Source organism: Mesoplodon densirostris, chromosome 2, assembly GCF_025265405.1.
Source record: "Mesoplodon densirostris isolate mMesDen1 chromosome 2, mMesDen1 primary haplotype, whole genome shotgun sequence".
NCBI lineage: Eukaryota > Metazoa > Chordata > Mammalia > Artiodactyla > Ziphiidae > Mesoplodon > Mesoplodon densirostris.
The window spans coordinates 19,165,712-19,187,837 of NC_082662.1; the positions used below are offsets into that span (position 1 = coordinate 19,165,712).

General features: G+C 46.5%; 2 protein-coding genes and 1 pseudogene across 3 annotated transcripts in view; 1 reads left to right on the forward strand and 2 right to left on the reverse strand.

The window, feature by feature from the left end:
• Positions 1-755: 755 nt before the first annotated feature.
• ZNF436 (zinc finger protein 436) lies at positions 756-9,919 on the reverse strand. Of its 2 annotated transcripts, XM_060089135.1 has the most exons (4): positions 9,442-9,919; positions 8,088-8,182; positions 7,161-7,287; positions 756-4,506 (listed from the first exon to the last, which is right to left on the reverse strand). In XM_060089135.1, exons 2-4 carry the CDS (start codon positions 8,118-8,120, stop codon positions 3,254-3,256), a joined length of 1,413 nt encoding a protein of 470 aa, XP_059945118.1. In that variant the 5' UTR covers positions 8,121-8,182; positions 9,442-9,919; the 3' UTR covers positions 756-3,253. The 2 variants fall into 2 exon arrangements, with proteins under 2 accessions (XP_059945118.1, XP_059945119.1); XM_060089136.1 differs by lacking the exon at positions 8,088-8,182.
• Positions 8,476-9,923, forward strand: LOC132502579 (uncharacterized; annotated as a pseudogene).
• An 8,193-nt stretch (positions 9,924-18,116) lies between these two features.
• Positions 18,117-22,126, reverse strand: part of TCEA3 (transcription elongation factor A3) — a 35,546-nt gene continuing 31,536 nt past the window's right edge. The window contains exons 10-11 of the mRNA XM_060080742.1: positions 20,433-20,504; positions 18,117-18,201 (exon numbers count right to left, since the gene is read on the reverse strand). Of these exons, the coding sequence (XP_059936725.1) occupies positions 18,193-18,201; positions 20,433-20,504 (81 nt within the window). The 3' untranslated portion in view covers positions 18,117-18,192. The remainder of the gene's footprint in view (positions 18,202-20,432; positions 20,505-22,126) is intronic.

Sequence of the window (22,126 nt, forward strand, 5' to 3'; positions counted from 1 at the left end):
GTTCGATCCCTGGTCGGGGAACTAAGATCCCGCAAGCCTTGCGGTGCAGTCAAAAAAAAAAAAAAAGAGGTTTGATAAAATCTCTTTCTTTTTCTAGTCTTGGCCATAGGGTTAATTAAAACTTTTCTTTCGTATTTGTATTTTTCCCTGATTTAAAGCACTTCCACTCCCTACCTCTGCCTAGACTGGCCTTCCATTTAAAAAAATGTTTTTGTAAGATAAAATTACATGTAAGTAATTTGAAAATCATGGCCACACCCTAGTAGAACATAATCACTGCCTTAGGCAGACTGCACAATCATGTCATGAATATAGAGCCTTTGTTTCTAAGACGTATCTCTGTTCTGGGATCCTAATACTAATTTAATAGAAATTGTTTTAGTATCCTTAACAGATACTCAAAAATATCTCCTTAAAGCAATATGGCCTCCTCTCATTTTTCCGTTAGGATTTTTTTTTTTTTTGCTTCTGTTTCCCTTCTCCAAAGCTAATGAGTTACCCATATCAAATATTTCCATGTTGCTTTGCCACCAGCCTAATCTTCATAGGGAACTGTCCAGGTTTTTGCACTTGCCAAAATATGGCAATATCCAGAGGGTTCACCAATAATGTGAAGACACGGTATTCCCAAATTCCCACAAGAACATCTGTACAAATGCATCAATATAAAAACAATTGTGCCCAATTTTAATAAATCTGATGAAAAGCCGTTTTATGAATTGGTGCTGGATTACTAAAATAATTCTCAGCTTTTTGATTTTAAAAATTATACTTTTAATTACAGGATATTGTTAGAATAATACAGATATAGATAGACACAAGATAACTGTGACAAATACCATAAGGAAAACTGCTGTACATACTTACTTGTTCACTCACTCTCCACAACCATAGAAAACAGGCACAATGTGTCCAGGGTGTGTGCAGAAGCAGCCAGAGACTTGGGAGCAGAAGGCATGCAAAAAGCTTTAGCAAAGAGAGACTGAGGCATAACTTTACACAGAGTTCAACACAGCAAATGGGCAACAATTGGCAGGAAGAGAGGAGACAGAGCTGGTCCGGCCCTTGCCCTTTTAACTTCTCAACTGAAGTGTACATGTCTGGAGAGATGGCTGGGGCACTTAGAAGCCAAAAGCAGCAGAAGGAACAGCTTGGGGGCGGGGCAGGGGAGTAGGGAAGGAAAAGGGGGTGAAATAGTTAGGTCATGGAGATGCTGTCTTCTTCTACAGCCACTCCGAAGCTGATGCCCCTAGTGGCTCACAGAAACAACAGGAGAACTTTGATATTCTTTAAAACCACCAGCAACACTGATATGGGAAAAAGACATTTGAGTTTAGTCATCAAGAACATGTAAGTCATTCAACAATTAAAATATGAATATCCAAAGTCAGCTAGATTTTGTATAGAACAAAAACCATGCTCCCTGCCCAAGTTTGTATTTAAATAAGAGTGACAACATAAAGACACCTACTTGGTGGAGTGGTTTTTCATTGTTACTTTTGAGGTTGTGTCATTTGCAAGGGATGCAGACCCACATGGTTGTGGGTCATAATAAATCACTATAGTACACTACCTAAGGGAGACCACTGGCTCCTTTAACGCCAAGTCCCAAAGAGCTATGGCAAAAGTTTTTCAAACGTTACAACACTCACAATACAGTAGAAAAAACGTGGGGCAGGCTCAAAAAATATATATTCCTCACTCTAGTCCCATCTCCTGGGCATCAGTTCCCTCCCACTCCCACCCCCAAATGCTTGGATAAGCATCAACATTTGGGATATTCCTTAATTCCTATTTGGGCTGAGATAAGGAGAACTGACACTACTGGGCATAAATTGGGTCAACTCTTACATTAACCACTTAAATCTGTAGGCTGGGAGAATGGAAATATATTCCTATCTAGCTTTATTAATTCCCTGCGACTAGGCCAAAGAGAAGATAATTCAGTCTGAGAACAGGACAATCAACCTATTTGTCTGGTAATAATCTCCAACTGACTGATACATATAAACAAGTGCTTGGTTCTGTACAAAGACAGATCTTACAGGAGAGTACACATTACAGCACTAGTGTTTCAATTTTTTTTCATAAAGAATGAAAAAAAGGACATTTCTCACATTGGAGTTATGTCTGTAGTTCTGTCACATGATCAATATCACCCAAGAACATGCTAATTCCGTGTGAATTCAGTTTCTGCTATTGGAAAAACAATAGGATTACACGTTTTACATGTACATACACATGCCCTTATGCAAGCTAAGATAAACACTGGGATGTGGCCCTTATCAAATCCTAGAGTTAGCAGTATAGGGAGAATTGATCTTAAAGGGTAGAGGGGAAAGAACAGAGAAATGACCTGCATTCCTTGGGAAGGGACTCTGTGTTTCCTTCCCTGAAGTGGTCAATTCGACTTGCTCCTTACACTCCACCATCACTTATGGTCCTATCTTTCCTTGAAGATATTTTCCCTACAATATTCCCTACAGTGATCCCCAAAGAAAATTAATAAATTCTGATTAATGGCAATAACAGTGGGCATCTCTTGCTAAAGTCACCACTGTTGATGAGTCCTTGGTCCCCAAACCTGTGTCTCATTTTTCCTTTTAATCTGTATCTTCAGTTAGCTTCCACAAACATGAAAGCTTTAAAAAAGTTAATTAGAAACAATGAGGCAAAAAGTTATGATCATTGCCTTCATCATGCAGAATCCTGCTCTTAGGAAGACAGAAAGATACAAATGCATGAGCAACTCAAGGAGAAAGCCCTTTGAAGGGAAGATGTGTGTGCCCAGCTACCATGGTGAGTGAATAGGTGTGGCAATTCAGGCAAAGTCTCTGGTTGTCTTTTACCAAAGCAGCTGTGACCACCCTATCACAGGTCAATATTTCCCCTAGCATAGTTCTTTGGGCCAAGGATGGGAGAAATTACTTTTAAAGATTTACTCCATTTCCAGGCCTGAGCATTTACCAGCATTTAGCACCTGGTCTTCAGATTTCCAGTTACTTGTGGGGCTGATTTTGATGAAATAATCATTAATATTGGGTGAATAAAAATCACTATTTTGGAGGAAGGAATACCATTCCCAAAGCCATGGATCAGAATTTCAAGTGGCTTGTCTTCTTCGATGTTTTAAACTGTGGCCCACAACACGGAAATTCAGTAAAGTAAAAGCAGCTCAGTCTTGAGAGAGCTCTTTGATATCAAATAAAATTGTACCTTCAAATGAATCATTTCTCAGTCGTAATTACAGGACTTAGTCAGTGTGAACTCTCTTATGTTTAATGAGAGCTGAGCTCCGGCTGAAACTCTTCTCACATTCGGTACATTCATAAGGCTTCTCTCCCGTATGAACTCTTTGATGTGTGATGAGGTTGGAGCTCTGGGTGAAACCTTTTCCACACTGCACACACTCATAGGGTTTCTCTCCTGTGTGGGTTCTCTGGTGTTTAATTAGGTCTGACCTTTCACCAAAGCTTCGCCAACACTCGTTGCACTCATAGGGCTTCTCTCCAGTGTGAATTTTCTGGTGTGTGATAAGATGAGAGCTCCGGCTGAAGCTTTTCCCACAGGCGTTACATTCATATGGCTTTTCCCCAGTATGGGTTCTCTGGTGCTGAACCAAGTGTGAGATGCGGCTGAAATTCTCCCCACATTCATTACAGTGGTACGGCTTTTCCCCTGTGTGGGCTCTGCGATGGCGCACAAGGTCGGAGTTCTGACTGAAATTCTTCCCACACTCATCACACTTGTAGGGCCTTTCCCCCGTGTGGACACGATAGTGTTTGATCAGATCAGATCTCTCACTGAAGCCTCTCCCACATTCGTTACATTCGTAAGGCTTCTCACCTGTGTGGGTCCTCTGGTGCTGAGCTAGGTGAGAGCTCCGGCTGAAGCTTTTCCCACACTCCTCACATTCATAGGGTTTTTCCCCACTGTGGGTCCTTTGGTGCTGGATTAAGTGAGAGAGCCGGCAGAAACTTTTTCCACACTCGTTACATTTGTGGGGCTTTTCTCCAGTGTGGATTGTCTGATGCTGAATGAGGTGAGAGCTTCTTCCAAAACTTTTCCCGCACTCATTACAGTCATAGGGCCTCTCTCCAGTGTGTGTTCTTTGATGCTGAATAAGGTGGGAACTCCGACTGAAGCCCTTTCCACATTCATAACACTTATAGGGTCTGTCACCGGTGTGGGTTTTCTGATGTCGATTAAGGTCTGAGATCTGACTAAAGGCCTTTCCACAATGAGAACATATATGATATCGGATGCTTGTATGGACTTCTTTGTGGACAAGCAGATCAGTGACTTGTTGCAGAGGATAGCTTACCCACTCTTCTGCTGTTAGATCTCCCCATTGTCTTTCTGATCTATCCCTGTTTTCAAAGGCCTCTTCACTTTCAGGACTGTCCTCAGTATTACCAACAGGTCTTTCAGATGCAGTCCCAAATTCCACATCTTCACTAATCTCTTGCTTTGGATTCACCTCGTTTTCACTCCTGATTTCAAAATCTGTAATAAAAGGTGAAGAATAATACTGGTAAACACACACAAAAATTATCTACTGTGTGCTGGGCACTATGCTAAGTTCTTTTTTAATTTATTTTGGGCTGTGTTGGGTCTTCGTTTCTGTGCAAGGGCTTTCTCTAGTTGTGGCAAGCAGGGGCCACTCTTCATCGTGATGCGCAGGCCTCACTATCGCGGCCTCTCTTGTTGCGGAACACAGGCTCCAGACGCGCAGGCTCAGTAGTTGTGGCTCACGGGCCTAGTTGCTCCACGGCATGTGGGATCGTCCCAGACCTGGGCGCGAACCCATGTCCCCTGCATTAGCAGGCAGATTCTCAACCACTGCTCCACCAGGGAAGCCCCATGTGCTAAGTTCTTTACGTGAATTACCTCAGCCACCCTGAGAGCCAGGCATTATAATGATTTCTACTTTATGAATGAGAGATTCAAGACCCACAGAAGTGACTCACAAAAGGTCATACAGTAATAAACGGTGAAGCTAAGATTCAAATCCAGTTGTCTGATAAAAGTTCATGCTCTGGGGCCTCCCTGGTGGCGCAGTGGTTGAGAGTCCGCCTGCCGATGCAGGGGATACGGGTTCGTGCCCCGGTCTGGGAGGATCCCATATGCCGCGGAGCGGCTGGGCCCGTGAGCCATGGCCGCTGGGCCTGCGCGTCCGGAGCCTGTGCTCTGCAACGGGGGAGGCCACAACAGTGAGAGGCCCGCATACCGCAAAAAGAAAAAAAAAAAAAAAAAAAAAGTTCATGCTCTGTATCACTACAGTTAATGGTTCCTTATGAATATTGTATATGTTCCTGGTGTTTCAAAAGAAGAAAACCATAAACAGAAAATATAAAGACTCTAAATTAGAATTTCTAAAAGCCAAGAGCCTAAATATTTTATATGTGAATGAATGTGTGTGTATGTGTATGTTCCTAACTTGTCAAGCCTTCTCCATTACCATTATATAATATTTACTAAGAACCTACTGGGTTAGCATGGAGAAAAACAAATTTTTATCAATCTATATCAAGTCTCGGTTGACAGGAAAAATGACAGCCAAATGTTACTTGCTACTTTTCAGTGGCTTTTTTTTTTTTTTTTTTTTTTTGGCTGCGCTACGTGGCTTGCGGGGAACTCCACCAGGGATCAAACCCAGGCCCAGCGCAGTGAAAGTGCGGAGTCCTAACCATGGGACCGCCAGGGAATTCCCTCAGTGGCCTTTTAATGAAAATAGAGGTGGGAAGGTTGGAGAAGGCAAAAGAGATGCCTGGCTCAGAATATTCTTGGCATTGACTAGGTAAAGACTTTAAATGAAAATCAAAATATACAAAGTCACTGTCTACAAGAAACTTTCTACCAGACACTGCTTTTTCCAAGTTGTGTTTCTTGGTACACTCTTCAGAAAGAGATTACTAGGTATGCTGGGAGAAAAGGGTCCAGGGATAAATTAGTTTGGTAAATGGTGCATACAACATCATCTTCTTAGAAATTAAAAATGCCTGATATCACATTAAAGGTTCTGAAGAGTCTTGAGGTAAAGAAGCCTTGTAAACATTATCTAACTCACTCCCAAACTTATATGGGCAAGAAATATATATATATATATATATATATTTTTTTTTTTGCGCTTCCATGCTTCCATCCTTCCAAAATGTGCTCCTTGGGCTGGACTACTGACATATAAATTCACATTTCTTTAAGATTCTCATTTCTTGCTTTTGTTGGATTGAATGGAATATTTGGGTTACTGACTACAATAGATCTGGGTAGATAACTTCACTTCTGGCTGCATTTTGAAAGGAGGGATCCAAGAAAGTTGGGACATCAGAGGGAGCCCAATTTAAAGAGGAAACCCTTCACAGTTTGCCTTTTGTTTGTTAAAAGCTATAGGAATAAAGATTTCATAAAAAGGAATAATCCTAATGAATGGCAGATGACCTAGTCAACCATACATGATTGCTAACTTCTGTCAAGTCCTAACAGGAGACAAAGTGAGTCAAAAGACTTTCAGCTCAAGAATACACTGTTTATTCTAGTTACACCCAGACCAAAGGATATCTAAGAGAAACGAGAGGTTTGCAGACCATCAAAAAAATTAGCTTCCCTCTCTAATAGAATTTGTGATCTCATTTAGTTCAGGATTCTTCTGGAACAACATCATCTGACACACTCAAAATCTATGATCAGCTCTGAAACATCTCTAGACAAGTACCTGCTCTGGATAAATAAAGGACCTAAGTCAAAGCTACAGCTCTGAAGCCAAAGCAAACACAAAAAGGTGGCTTTTGCCTTCCCATGAACCTGGGTCAGAACCCCTTTATCTTCTAGTAAAAGCACCATTTACAGGGGCATTTATATCCTGGCAAGCACCATTATGTCAGACCTGTTTGGTCAGTGATCTGTACAGACAGGCTGGAGAATGGCAAATGACTCAGGGCGCAAGAAATCTGAGTGTTTCTAAAATGTGCAAGAACGATTTTTCATTTTAGACCATATGACCTTGATATTCCCGCATTCAAAGATCTGCCTGAGGACTCAACTCAAGCCAAAATCCAATTAAGAGCTTTAAGAATCAACTAACTAGGTTGTGTTGAAAGAGCTAAGGCATTTTTGACAGTCTCAAAAACGTGGGGTGGAGAAAGATAGAGAATCCTTACCTAATGAGACAACATTTCCATAATTCTCCTGCATAACATCCCTGTAAAGGTCCCTCTGTGTAGGGTCCAGAGGTCTCCATTCTTCCCGGGTGAGATACATGGCCATATCTTCAAATGTCACAGGTGCCTGAAATCACACATTGCTTCCTCAATACTTGGTATCTAGGAGGTTAGTACCAGTTTTTCTTCTCGAAATTAGAGACATGGCTAGAATTGTTGAGGAGGCAAAAGGTATTAGGTCTGATATGTAGAGTCCAAAGGAGATATAAACAAGCAACAAAGAGATGTGGCAAAGGAGAGAGCAATTTATGAGCTGATTGCTTTGGTCCCATGGCCAGATATCCCTGCCCCACTCCGAACCTTACCCTCTAGCAGTACTTTTCTCAGAATACAACTAGCACCTACATCATTCCATACCTTTACCCACACTGTTCCTATTTTCTTGGAATATCTTTCTCAGGGTAGTGAAATCCTACTGTTCCTTAAGGCCCTGTTCCAGCACCGACGTTCTTCAATGCGCCCCATCTCGCTGCTCTGCTACACTCCTCCCTCCCTCCCACACCTCAGATAGAATTAATACTCCCACTTCTTGGTTCCCACAGCATGTTGCTCCTACAGAAAATAGTGCTCTTATCATGTAGTTTCACGGTTAACCGGATGCATCTGTCTTCCTACTGATTGTGAGCAGGCAGGGAGGGCATGCCTCATGCATGTTTTGTCTCCCCAGTATTTAAAGGCAAACAGCAGGTGTTCAATAAATGCTTGTTTGTGGCTATACTGTCCTGATACTGGGTCTCTGGAAGCAGAATACCGAAGCAAGCGAATTACTAATCTCAGGGAATTTCCCACAGAGATTCGCGGAGCAAAGAAACGCAGGGACGAGGTGGGTAAGCACAGGCAGGGTCCGAGAAGCCACCCCCGGCTTACCTGGGACCCAGCCATGAGCAGGGTGGCTGCCATCTCGGGCTCAAGGATTCGCCTCCCAGGAGAGAGAGAGCAGGAAAAGCAGCTAGCAGACAGCGCTAAAGGAGGCGAAAAGCAGGGCGTGAGGCACAGAAACAGGCCCTGCCCACTCCCCGGGGCTGGAGTTCTGGCCGCCAGGCGACTGGGGAGGGCCCTGAATCCGGGCCGGGTCACTCTCCTCCCTGACCCTCGAGCGCGACCCGCCCTCCGTGTCTCCGCCACCAAGGGGTGGAGGCTCCGGGAATTACTAAGACAGCCCCCTGGCTCGGTCCCTCCCGGGCCGGGGGGTCAAGCCGAGGCTGTCTCAGGGAGGAGGCTCTCAGCCCAGCCCACAGAACGCCTCTGCTCTTCCATGTCGAGGCTGGGCCCTTTCCGGCAGCTGCCTCAGCCAATCAGCGAGCGAAGTGAATACGAGGCCCGCCTCTTGTAGCACGGCCGAGCACCTTTATCACGCCTGAGCCCGCCCCTGTGGCCTGTCGGGAGTTGGAGTTCCATTCGGGCGTACAAAGGCCAGTCAGAGGCCAAAAGCCACGGAGGGAAAAGAACAAAAGGGTGAAGAAAAAAGCGCGTCCTCCTAGCCAGGGCGGAGTATCTTCCGCTCTCCTCTCTTGGAGACCACAGCCGGCTTAAGCCAGGGAGGTTGCCTTGCTTCTCTTCACGTCCCTAGAAGCTTATCTTGAGTCGGACCTTAACTGCGACGTCGAGCCTAATTTAGGCGCTGGCCTGTGTTGAGTTCAGCTGGGATTAGCTCTCACTTGACATCCTGGGCCTGAGAGGAAAGCAGCAGCCGCCCACTCCCCAGGGGAGACTCAGCGGCCGCGCTGGAACTTTGAGCTCCACCCACGCACTACATCACCCAGCAGCGACTGCGGCATTCTCACACTGCTACGCAGACTACAACTCCTAGGGGGCAACGCGCCACCCGTCCGCCAGCAAGTGTGGTCCGCGGCTGGGCCAGGCTTGTGTCCCGGCTCCATCGCTGTTAACCCTGTAGGGGCGTCCTTCTAAAGAGGGCGCTCCTTGAGGGGCAGGCTGAGTTGCGCCTAGCGGAGGGGACGCAAAAGCCGGAGGGAAATCAGAAGCGAGGGTGGGGTATAGGGGCGCGTAAGGTGGAGCGAGCGAGACCCCCAGGGTTGGGAAGGACCGTCCTTATCATCCCTGAGGGCTTGCCTGCTAAAAGGGTTCCTGGCGGCCTCCCGCATCGATGGGATCGTGGGCCTCTAATGGCCCACGCCCGGCGGACCCTTAGGTTGTTAGCAGTCCCTGATCAACTGAAGGTGGGAAGCCGAAAACCCGAACTGGGAACGAACAGACCTACCTCCTGGCCCGCAAAAGATCCGCTAGGTCGCCGGCTCCGAGATCCAAGAGGCCTCAAACAGATTTCAAATCCGCAGGCAGAGTTCTCTGAGACTACAGACGTTCGGAAAGATTCTGGGGGTCATTGGCAGATCCTGTCTATCTCAGATCTGCAGGTAGATCTCGAATCCGTAGACGTGCAGGCAAAGCCCAGAGATCGTAGGCGGATCCCAAAGACTCACAGATTCCCGAGACCTCAGACTCTCAGACAGCTCAGAGAAACCACAGGCTCCTAGGCAGATTCCTGAGACCACAGCAGCTAGCCAAGAAACACCACCAGCAGCTAAGCTACATTCAACTGGAGTTCTTCCGAACGGAAGGACTTGCAGCCTTCCCTTTCCCCAGCCAGGATGAGAAAATTAGACAATGGAAGCCGAGCACTAGGGAAAGCAGGCATTCTGCGTGGGGAAGAGCTCTGAGCTCGCTGTAGCCTTGGAGAGGGAAGTGATGGAAAAAGAATATAGCAGCTTATTAGGGACTCCCACCCTCTTCAAGTTATAAATATCCCCAGAACCTTGGCTACATGCCCAGAAGCCTGTTGTCTCTAACTGTACAGGAGACTTCTCTGCCTGGGCTGGGAAAGGGGCTTTTCTTTTGTTTTGCAGATATGTCCACCCACTAAGTGACTTGAATTTTTTTCTTCAAACGTGACTCTAGGCTATGCTTTTATTAGTGAGTGTCCTGTTCCCAGTGCCCAGTTATCTATGGTTAAATTACTCAAGTGTCTAAAAAGAACTAAGACCCTACCCAGCCATGAAGCAGACTCTCCCACTCCCGCTCCTCCTCTCACTCCCAACTGTGAGGCAAGGAATTTTTTTAGATACCACAGAATTGTACCATCCTACCCCGTCTAAAATTAATATGGGAACCACAAAAAATAGAATCGCAGAGGGTCCCCAAGAGGCAGTGTCCTGAGTGGGAAGTGTGTGGGCACCAAGGTCAGACAGACCTGGGTTGGAATCCAGTCTGTGTATCCCTTGGGAAGACATTTAATCTCTCCAGGCCTATTTCCCTTTCTGTGAAATTGGGTAATCATACCTAAGGTGGTGGTGAGCAGTAAGTGAGATGACTTAAAGCATTCGACACAGAGTGAGCACTCAGATGATTGTTGGTATTATTATTAATCCTGCCTTTGGTGGCAGGAGAGACTTTCAGAAAGGCCTGTGGATATTTTCACTGGCTCAGAACATCTGGGCAGTCAGAGTAGCTGGATAGCTTTGAGGATCTGCTGATGACTGTATTATCCATAGTTTCTGCTGAAAATCCAGAGAGAACTGGAAGTTGAGCCAGTTAGTTGGGTTCAAGAGAACTGGTGTATTGAGCCGAGTAGAGCAGAGGTATTTGGGGCTGCCAAAACCCCAGCAAGGTGAGGCCTTGCACTCCCAGGGAAACCTCTGGGACAAGGAAGAGGGAGATCGGTTCAGACTTTGGCCAAGTAATTGCAGGTTTCTAACTGGGCCGAAGGTGAGGTGAGTGCCTGAGCCCCTCAGCTCAGTGGGGTTCCCTTTTCACCCCTTCTCTGACAGATTGCTTTGTAAACTTTCTTAGGCCTTTTCTTTCCCCTTGTTCCAGAGCTTTAAGTCCTTTTTTGTCCTCTCACCGTTCCTTTTATTCCTCAGGCCTGCCTGGGGGCAGGACTGACTCTCCAAGCCCAGCTTGGCTGCTTGCCTCCTTCTGTGAGTAAGTGCTTTTCTCTTTCTTCACCTGGGACCCTCCAGAGGCTAGAGGAGAAGAGGGGCGGAGAGCAGATGGAAAGCGTGAGTGCATTTGGTGCCCCTGGGTGGGGGTGGCCCCTGAGTGGGGAAGAGAGGGAGGAAGGACAGTGGGTGAGGGGTTTCCTGTTGCAGCCTTCAGCTGGACTCTGAGAGTTGGGGGTCACTGGAGGAGGAGGTGGCTTCCTGCCCCATTGTTCAGGACTTCATTGTTTCCCAGGAATACTTATTGTGTGTGGGTGTTCAATAACCAACTTGGAAAGCTGTGTTTGTTACCATTATTCTGCAAACAATGCGCACCTACTGTGTGTAGAGGCAGCAGCACAGCCTACCACTGGGGAAAGGGGCCCGGAGTACCATTTCATCAGGGTCTCCAATTTAGGCTTTTGACATTATCTCCAAATGGGGTTTTACATTATGTCAGATCCACTGACCAGTTTGATCAAAGAGCCTCCTTGTATATCCTGAAGCTTGTTTCCTATTAACAGACCACTGTGCCTGGGGAGCACTATAAATTATTATATTTTAATAAATGCTATAATTATCTTGTGAGCAGCACAGTTATAATTTTTTGTATTGGAAGCATTCATTTGCTAGACATTGAAAAATATGCCTCAATATTTGAGATCTTTTTTTTTTTTTTTTTTTTTTTTTTTACCCGGTACGCGGGCCTCTCACTGTTGTGGCCTCTCCCATTGCGGAGCACAGGCTCTGGACGCGCAGGCTCAGCGGCCATGGCTCACGGGCCCAGCCGCTCCGCGGCATGTGGGATCTTCCAGGACTGGGGCACGAACCCGTGTCCCCTGCATCGGCAGGCGGACTCTCAACCACTATGCCACCAGGGAAGCCCAATATTTGAGATCTTGTTTTGTTATCTCTTCATTTTCAAATATACCAGGAACATTGAAAAAAAAAATCAGGGCTTCTCTTTACCCCTGCTCAGAGCAGAGATGAAGCCTCATCTCAGCACAAGGAGCTGGGGACATGGGGGACACCCAGACTTACAGTTATTGCAGTCCAACTGCTAGAGCATTTGGAGGAGCTAGCTAGTGGGCTTCGAGGAGGGGCGGGCTCACAGCTAGGGGGGCGGGTAGGGGAGGAGTCTTCACAGAGGAGGTGACTTCAGAGCTCACTTGCGAAGACTGTAGGAGTCTCGGAGGTGGAGAACGAGGGGAGGGAAAGCATTCCAGGCTTCGAGAACAGCATGTGCAAAGTCACGGAGGCGTGAAAGGACAGAGCATGTTCCAGAATGGTCAGGATTGGGTATGGTTAGAGGGAAGAGTATGGGGGTGGAGAGGCAGGTGGAGGAAGCAGAGCAGGGACAGTCTCTCATATCCCTTTGCCTGCCTGCCTGTTTGTCTATGGTTTTGGCTGTGGATCAGCAATGCTGGTGATGAAGTGCAGATTGGGGGGTGGCCTGGGGTGTGAAGAGCAGATTGACTCTGCAGGAGGGGAGGGGAGTGTCGAGGATTGGGAAGCTCTTTATGACCTCATGCATTTCAGCTGGTTTTCTCCTTAGAGAGTCAACATTTTCAAATAATGTAAACAATTGCATTAAAAATGCACAACAAACGTATTTAGTATTGTTTAACCTATTTAAAGGCATCAAATAGGCCTATATTCACTGAACATATTTACTGTCTCTGCCCTGCACCGACACTGTGCCGGGAGATAGGATACTGCCCCTCACAGTGACTGCAGGGCTGCTGTGAGGATTAAATGTGAGAATGGCTGCAAAACGTAAAATGCACGGATACAGAGGAGGGCCTTGTCACACAGTGGCCATCATGGTTTAGGAGAGGTAAAACGCATCACAGATGATTTTTCACCTCCCATCTGTGAGGTGAAATCATATTTCAAAGTGACTCAGAGCATGAACGGGGGCCCAGGTTCAAGTCCAGATTCTGTCTCATAGAAGCAAATTACTCTCTGAGCCTCGGTTTTTTTGGTTTGTAAAAAGAATATAATAATACAGTTCATAGAGACAGAAAGTAAAATAGTGCTTGCCAGGGGTGGGGAAAGGGGGAAATAGGGAATTGTTTAATAGGAATAGAAGTTCAGGGTTTTTAAAAAAATATTTATTTTATTTACTTATTTATTGGTTACATTTTATTTATTTATTTGGTTGTGCTGGGTCTTAGTTGCAGCAGGTGGGCTCCTTAGTTCTGGCTCGCCGGCTCCTTAGTTGTGGCATGGGAACTGTTAGTTGCGGCATGCACGTGGGATCTAGTTCCCTGACCAGGGATTGAACTCCCTGCATTGGGAACGCTGTGTTAACCACTGCTTCACCAGGGAAGCCCCAGAAGTTCAGTTTTGCGAAATGAAAAGAGTTCCTGGAGATTGGCTGCACAACAACGTGAATGTACTTAACACTGCTTGACTTTATGTACACTTAAAAATGGTTAAGATGGTAAATTTTTTTGTTATGTATATTTTCTCACAATTTAAAAATTTATTTTTTAATAAATTTATTTTATTTATTTTTGGCTGTATTGGGTCTTCGTTGCTGCGCGCGGACTTTCTCTAGCTGCGGTGAGCGGGGGCTACTCTTCGTTGCGGTGCGTGGGCTTCTCATTGCGGTGGCTTTTCTTGTGGAGGACGGGCTCTAGGCGCGTGGGCTTCAGTAGTTGCATCACATGGGCTCAGTAGTTGTGGCTCACGGGCTTAGTTGCTCCGTGGCGTGTGGGATCTTCCCGGACCAGGGCTTGAACCCGTGTCCCCTGCATTGGCAGGCGGATTCTTAACCACTGCACCAGCAGGGAAGCCCTCCCACAATTTTTTTTTGCACACAAGTTCATTTAATCTAAAACTCACCAGTTCTCAACCCACAAATTTTTTTAAAAAGAACCTAGTTCAGGGGGTCTGAGGATTAGTTGAGACAATATAAAGTACCCCTATACTCATAACAATAGCTAACGTTCACTAGTCAGGTACTTTGTGTCAGGTATGATTCGAATGAATCCTCACAACAGCCCTATGAGCTAGGTGCTATTATTGCCATCATTTTACAGATGAAAGACGAAGGCATGAATTTACATAATGTGCCCAAGATACCCAGCTAGTAAATGCTCAAAAATTAATAGATATTATTTTTTTTAATTAATATTTATTTATTTATTTTGGTTGCGCTGCACCAGGTCTTCGTTGCAGCACGTGGGATCTTCACTGCGGCATGTGGGATCTTTAGCTGCAGCATGCGGGCTCTTAATTGCAACATCCATGTGGGATCTAGTTCCCCAACCAGGGATCGAACCCAGGCCCCCTGCATTGGGAGTGTGGAGTCTTACCCACTGGACCATCAGGGAAGTCCCCTTAATAGATATTATTGACACTGTCATACAAAGGAATTATTATCATCATCATGGTAGAATGCACTGTAATTATTGGCATTTCACAGTGCTGTGGGAGGTCTGAGGAACCATCTCTTGCGGCCAGGGTTATCAGAGAAGACTTCGTAGAAGACGTGTATCTGAGGTGAGCCTTGAAGAATGGGTAAGATTTGGACTGGGGTGGAGGAGGGGGAATTGGAATAGGCAGTCACAGTTGGGAAGGTCCATCAGGTTTTCAAGAACAGGACAAATACCTCCCTTAGGCTGGAGCATAAGGGGCAGCAGGGGTGGAAGATAAATCACTAAAGACAGGCAGATGGAAGGGAACTTTGAAAGTCAGACCAGGTATAGCTGGTGAAAAACCACTGAAAATGATTGGGGGAATGATGCTCAGAGCCATGCATGGCTCATGCAGGTAAGGTAGGGACTGTTTTTTGTTTGCTTATTTGTTTTTGTTTTTTTGGCTGCACCACGCGGCATGTGGTATCTTAGTTCCAAGACCAGGGATGGAACCTGCGCCCCCTGCATTGGAAGCGCGGAGTCTTAACCACTGGACTGCCAGGGAAGTCCCGGTAGGGAGTGTTTTGAGTTGGGAGACCAGTAGAAGGCCTTGGCATCAGTTGGAGAAAAAAGAAGACCTGAGAGAAAATGTTGATGGTGATGGCAATGGAGAGAAGGATTGGGTAAGGGAGAGACTGTAGAACTGATCAAATGAAGAGGGCAAGGGGAAAGGCTCAAAGACAGTTCTAAGTAATGAACTAGTTCACAAATAGAAAAGACAGAAGAGGGGATTTAAGAAAGAGAAGATGTGAATTCAGTTTGTGATTAATTGTATTGAGAGGGCCAGTGGGGTACTTGGAGTAGATATCCAGATAGGTACTTGGTGACTTAAGTCTCAAGCTCAAAAAAAAAAAAAACCTCAGAGCTAAAGACAGAAATTTGGTAGTCTGGATGAGACTACTAAGAAAGACGTCTCTGTAGTATTTCAGGTTTCTGTAACATTTGAAATCCTGTTTTAAACTGGTCATAGGATCTTGACTCTGGTTTTCAAGGTCATTTGGCCCTAACATTCCTGGTGAGACCTTCTTTCCTCCATCCCAACCATGTTGCTTCTCTGTTTCACCTAATATCGTCTTTTTCCTCCTATAAGGTAGCAGCAATCTCCCTCCCCCTAGGAAGACTGTCAGGGAGGTAGAGTTAACGCTAACTCCCTTGAAGCTCGCACCCTCTTCATCTTTTTTTTTTTTTTTTGTCTTCATCTTTGATATTAGGGAGGCGATGGGGTTAAACCATGTATTCTGGCCAACAGCATGTGCAAAGCCTGTGTGACGGGGAGGAACACAGCACGGCCAGTGGGGCTGGAGCACAAAGTGTCGGGGAGAGGCACAGGCTAGCCCTGCAGGGCCTTATAGGCCCTGCCAAGAGTAGTGGGAAAAAATGGAAGGTTGCAAATAGGGTGGTGGAGTGGGGGGGCAGGAGCTGTAACATGATCAGACTTGCAATTTTGAAAAGCCTATTCTGGTCAGCGCAGTGGAGAGCATGAACTGGAGGGGGTCCTGGGTGGACACAGGAAGACCAGTGGGGAGGGTATTGACGCGTGCTGATGAACACAGTCTGAGGCTTATTCATGCTTTTCTGTGTCCTTTTGCGAATGTAGATGTGTACTGTATAGATGTGCGAACTGGAGCGGACTTGTTCTTCTGCTGTTTAATCTGACTCATCTCCTTTGTAAACAGTAAGGTTATTGAGGGTAGAGATTCAGTTTTGTGTTTTTTCCTATGCTGTAAATCCTTGTGACACCGGGAGCGCAATGGACATTTAGACCGTGACTATTGAAGATCGCCCCAGGGTGCCATCTTTAAAAAGCCCAAAAGTAACATTTATTGCTATTATTATATTAATAGTGGTTGCTATTTTGTTCTGCTTTTGATTTCTAGACGTTTGGATGGTGGATTAGATAATGCAGAGAAAAATCTGGGTATCTCAACCAGTACTACTCAAGTGTGGTCTGTGGACCAGCAGCATTGGCATCACCTGGGAGCTCGTTAGAAAAGAAGAAAATCTCAGGCCCCACCCCAGACCCACTGAATCAGAATCTGCATTTTAACATGATCCCCAGGGGATTCCCACCTATATTACAGTTTAAGAAGCACCTGGGTATCTAAGCAACATCCTTCTACACTTCTGTGGGTAATATTCATACCTCAGGCTTTATCACACCCCACCTGGTGTGGAAGTCTGCACCTGTGGCTTCTTCCTCTGCCAGGCTGGGAGCTCCTGGAAGGTAGGGGCCGAGCACTGTGTATGGCCCTGGATTTCTCATAGCATAGAGCACAATGACAGGAAGCGGGAGACCTGGGTTTCCGTCCTGGATCTGCCATTTACGAGCTGTGTGTACTGTATCTTCTGTGAGAGGATTTTCAGTCCTTCCAAAGGACCCACCCCAAATCTGACTGCTGAAAAGCTGGAGATGGTGGCAGGTTTCTGTACACAGTTTATTTACAGGCTTCATCTACAGGAGGAGGCACTTGGGTAGGAGGAGGAAGGTGATAACCAATTCCGCCAGGGCACATAAGAAACTTGGGCTGAAGTTACCCCAACAGCTACCCTAAGTGTGAACCAAGGCAGATGGAAACTCTATGAGGCAGGCACTAGTACCACTCCCATTTTTAATGGGTAAGGAAATGGGTCAGAGAGGTTAAGTGACTTGCCCAAGCTCCCAGGAGTTCACAAGCTCCTACGCGTTAGTTATTTTAGAAAACACGGTCCAGGAGCCTCAGCCTGGGGCTGCTGGAAGGCCAGGGACAGTCAGAGACTGAGACCCAGGACAGACCCACCAGACCTGCCCCCAAGGCTTTTCCAGAAGGTTCCAGATTTGCCTAAAATTCCTATCAGCTTAAAAAGCAAGCCAATTTCATCACGAGAGAAACACAACAAGGGCCCTTGTGCCCTGCAGACTTCCTCTGTAGCTCGGGCCACAGTAGAGCTGTGAGGAATGCATTGCCTGGGCCTGGATGGGTTCCAAGGCTCAGGACCTCCCAGGGGCCACCAAACTCGGGCACCACTGTACTCTTCACTCAGAAACCCTCAGCTCAAGACGATATGTCCCCTGCCTAGAGGGACCAGGTCTGTAGTCCTCAAAGGCCCCCAAACAAGCTAGGAACAGGGAATAGCAGAGAGTCTGGGAAGAGTGGGGAAGAGGAGTGGGGAAGAAATCTTTCTACACGATGTGGAAGTCATATCTGCCTAAGGCAAACCATGTGCCAACTGTACTGCACGTGTGATTCATGGTGGGGTGGGTAAGATTTGAGTCGGTCTGGTAGTTTTCAACTCAGAAAAGGCCAAGAGGTTCAGATGTGAAGGAAGGGACTCAAAGCAAAGGTCTGCCAGTCACTGTCAAAGATACGGCACCTCAGCTCTGAGGCTCTGAGTTTCTACAAGAGGTCTGTCAACACGGACTAAGCATTGTACCCCAATTAGCCTCCCCTATTAATCACTATTAATAACTGATTATTAATTTGTAAAAGAATTCTCCCTCTGATCCCTAATGCCCCATTCAGAGTTAAGTACTTTTCTTCATTTTAATTTTTATTTTTCTCCAGTTACGATGGCTTAGTGCTTTCTCTTTGTTCTTCCTCACCTTGTTCACTGAAATCCTGGCTGGTGGTTCTATCAGCAGAACTACAAAACCAAAAAGGCAACAATGTTTTAGAACTTTCTTTGCCGTGACTCAGGGAGGCTAGAGGCAGGTGGAGGGACATGAAAAGGAAGGTGGGGTCTGGAGCCACACAGACCAAAGTCCAGATCCCAGCTCTGCCGTTATTAGCGGTGTGACCCGGAACAAATCACTCATCTGCGTAATGGGATCATAATGCCGATCAATGCAGAAAAGCATATCAAATAATGAATGGAAATTCGATGGTGGACATGCAGTAGGCTCTCAATTTATGGTCAGAAATAACACCGTGATTATTACTAATAGCTTGGTTAGACTTTAGGTCTCCCACGTGGCAATGGACACTACCTGAAAATTTTGTCAGAAGCCATGTAGCTGCCACCTCTAGTGGGACCTGCCTCTCCAACTTCCAAATTCCAGTTTCTCTCCAGGAATTAGGGAGGAGGAGCTGGGTTTGGAGCTTTGCCCAATAGTAACACAATAGCTACAACTGATTGAGCACTTACTCTGGGCTAGGCAGCATTAACGTATATTAACTCATTTCATCCTCACAGCCACCCTGTGAGATAGGCACTGTCATATCTCTTCCATTTTCACAGGTAAAGAAGCAATTCAGACAGGTTAAATGACTTGCCAAAGCTCCCATAATACCTGATAGGTAACAAACTCAGAATAATAAGAATGGTGGTTTCTATGTACCAGGCGCGTATGTGCTCAGGGCTTTTTTGTATGGCTGTACAGCTTGTTCACTGCACAAGAGAACTTGGCCAAAGGGGCAGGTTGGGGCTGAAACTCAGCCCCTGCTCTTTGCCAAGCTCTGTACCCTGGTGCAAGGCTGTGTCTACATGGAGGCAAGGACACTTCTTTCTAATTTGACAAAAATACCACATGAGCTATCAGAAGCCCTGTTAATTCTTTATGTGTATTACCTTCTCAATCCTCAAAACAGCTCTGTGGGCTAAGTATTCCTACCCTTATTTTATAGATGAGGAAATCCAGACCTAGAGAGTTCAGGTCACTTAGCAAAGTCACCTTGTAAGTCATAAAGCTAGGATTGGAGCCTGATACCAAAGCCCATGCTCTAAACCAGGAGGCCATTATACTGGCCCCATCCCTAAGTGCTCAATAAGTGAATAAAAGAAAAATACATAATTGTCTGACTTTTACCCTAAAATACATGGCAGTTCTTATGAGGCCCCATGGCTGTTGAGGCCCTACATAAAGCTGTAGAAAACTCAATCGATCAGGAATTTGGAGTACTGTCTTTCAGTGCTCGAAACTCTGTGACTTTATGCTTGTTAACCATTTCAGTAGCTCAATTTCCTCATCTGAAAATGAGAGTAATGTTATAAAGGAACATTTCTCTTAGTTGTTGCAAAGTGAGTGTGCATATGTAATAACCGTCACATCAACCATGGGAGGAGAGTGACACGCTCAGGGTCACCCAGCGAGTAGGGCAGAGTGGAGACCTGAAACCAGGGCTCCTGACTCCCAGTCCCATGCTCAGTCCTTGCTAAGTACCTTACAATTTTAGGAGCACCTGCAGCCTGCCTGGTGGCCCAGACATTACACAGCACACATGTGAGTCAGATGGTACTGTAAACGGACATTAACCATGTGACCATACTCAGTTGTTTCAGAAGACGAGGCAGGAAGGAGCGCTCTGAAGGGAGTCTTTGCTTGGCTCCCATGCCTGAAGACAAAACCGCTGCCTTTGCAGGAGCTGGGGCCCACCTGGGTTACAGCCTTGGGTAATGTAAGGCTTTTCCAGAGCTGCTTTAGGAGGGGAGGATGACCTGGGAGCATCTGGGGGCAACGCTGTCTCCTCATCCCTGGCTGTGACCAGGTTCCAAGGAAAGACCATCTGTGGAACCACTTTGCAGAGAGGCGTGGTCCAAATGCAGAGTGCTATTGTTTTTCCTCCCCTCTGTGGATCTCAGGAGGCTGATTCCATCTGTGTTCAAATGACAGACTTGCCCTTCCCGTGATAAAATGCGGGCTGCTGTCCCCACCCCAGCTGGGTGCTTTCCAAAAAAAAAAAACATGCACATACACATGTACACTGTCCCCACCTCCCCAAAACAACCCACCACTATCTCCAGCTCTGCAGGCCTGCTCTGAGGAGGCTGGCAAGCCCCCCATGTATGAGGTCCCTTTTGGGCTGTGGGCATCCTACTCCTTATGTGGGCAGCATCTGTGGATGACAGGGAAGGAAGAAAGATACAGACATACAGACCTTCCAGCGATTGCCACATTCATTGCATAAGACAAAGGTAGTCATGGGCTCATCAGCACTGCGTGTCTGCACCTGAGAGAAAAAGAGAGCAGGGACCACTCATGAAGTCACTTTCCTGCTCTAGGACCTGCTATGGCTCCCACTGTCTGTAGAAGTAGGTCCAAATCCCAGAGGTTGGCACCATTACTCCCACTCCACTTTGGCAATTCTCTTATCACTAAGAATTCCATTGTGTGGGGCTTCCCTGGTGGCGCAGTGGTTGAGAGTCCGCCTGCCGATGCAGGGGACACGGGTTCGTGCCCCGGTCCGGGAGGATCCCACATGCCGCGGAGCGGCTGGGCCCGTGAGCCATGGTTGCTGAGCCTGCGCGTCCGGAGCCTGTGCTCCGCAACGGGAGAGGCCACCACAGTGAGAGGCCCGCGTACTGCAAAAAAAAAAAAAAAAAAAAAAAAAAAAAGAATTCCATTGTGTATTCATATGTTTTCCATCAGCTCACTTCCAGTATCTCCCTGGCTCAACCTGACCTTTGCACTCTCACTCTTGTTGTTGATTCTTCTGAACTGATCTGTCTTCTCTTGCTTCAAGACTCATCTCCTACTGGAAAAATGAACATATCCTATTGGATGTACCTCTCTGATCAGAACTGAGTGAGCTGGAAGCACCCTTACGGATCATCCAGTTTGTTGTTTATTTTACAGGTGGAAGAACTGAGACCCAGAGAGGAAAAGGGATTTGAAGATCATTGGGGATATTTAATATTGTTTTCTAGTTTCTCATCCCCTTAACCAGACCATTCAGGTGCAGAAACCAGGTTTCCCACAGCAAATCCCTGGTATTTCCAGATTTAACAATTGCTGTTCTGATTTTCTGCAGCCAACCCTGGATGGCCATGACATGTAGCAAGTTGTTGCTTTGTGGACACTCAGCTATGAACATGTCAACTGGAGTCTGTGGAGTGGGGGGAAGTCCCCCTGCTAATGGGTGAGTCCAGCAGTGGGCCAGGAGGACACAGCCTAGCACAGCCTTGTCACTGCAGAGCAATGACACCTGAGGAAGGATACCACTGGGGTCTCTCTGTGGAGAGAGAACTTTGCAAGTGGGCATTTGACTTCTGGTGGGAGGCGATGCACAGGAGGCATGTCATCCCACAGGGAAACGTGCTTGGAAGGGAGCAGGAACTTGCACACACATCTCCAGATTCCTGAACTAGAATTCTCCGAGGGACTCCTGAAAGGCAAGGCTCACTCTTTCTGCTGTAGCCACAGATCCCCAAGGGCAAGGTGCTCTGATAAATCTTGCTTGAGAGCAGATGGGGGAATGAACAGAGTTCTAGAGTGACAAAGCACCAATTAGAATCCAAGAATATTGGTGCCCCAAGGGCATAACACGTACAGCCCAGAAACAGCTTTTAAGTCTCAGAGAAGAGGCCTCCACAGCCTCCCACGGCTCCCCATGCCAGGGCAGTGGTCTTCACCCTTACCTTACGACTCGGGGCTAAATCCCTTAGGCTTTACTACCAAGTTGGCTGTATTGCAGGCAGAAAGGTCTGGATCTGGGTTTATTAACATCTCTGCCACTGTCTTTGCCTCTTTAGACAAAGCCGCAAAACTTGTCCCCATCTGGACCTCAGCTTCCTTGTGTGTGAAGTGAGGGAGCAGAGTGTTTATTGCTAAGTTCCCTTCCAACCATCTGTG

Bases quoted from the DNA above. Each gene is read 5' to 3' on its own strand.
- ZNF436 (XM_060089135.1), bottom strand. From the start codon at position 8,120: ATGGCAGCCACCCTGCTCATGGCTGGGTCCCAG. The intron at 7,288-8,087 runs GTAAGCCGGGGG...GTGTGATTTCAG, and splicing joins TGCTCATGGCTGGGTCCCAG to GCACCTGTGACATTTGAAGA. The intron at 4,507-7,160 runs GTAAGGATTCTC...CTTTTATTACAG, and splicing joins TGGAAATGTTGTCTCATTAG to ATTTTGAAATCAGGAGTGAA.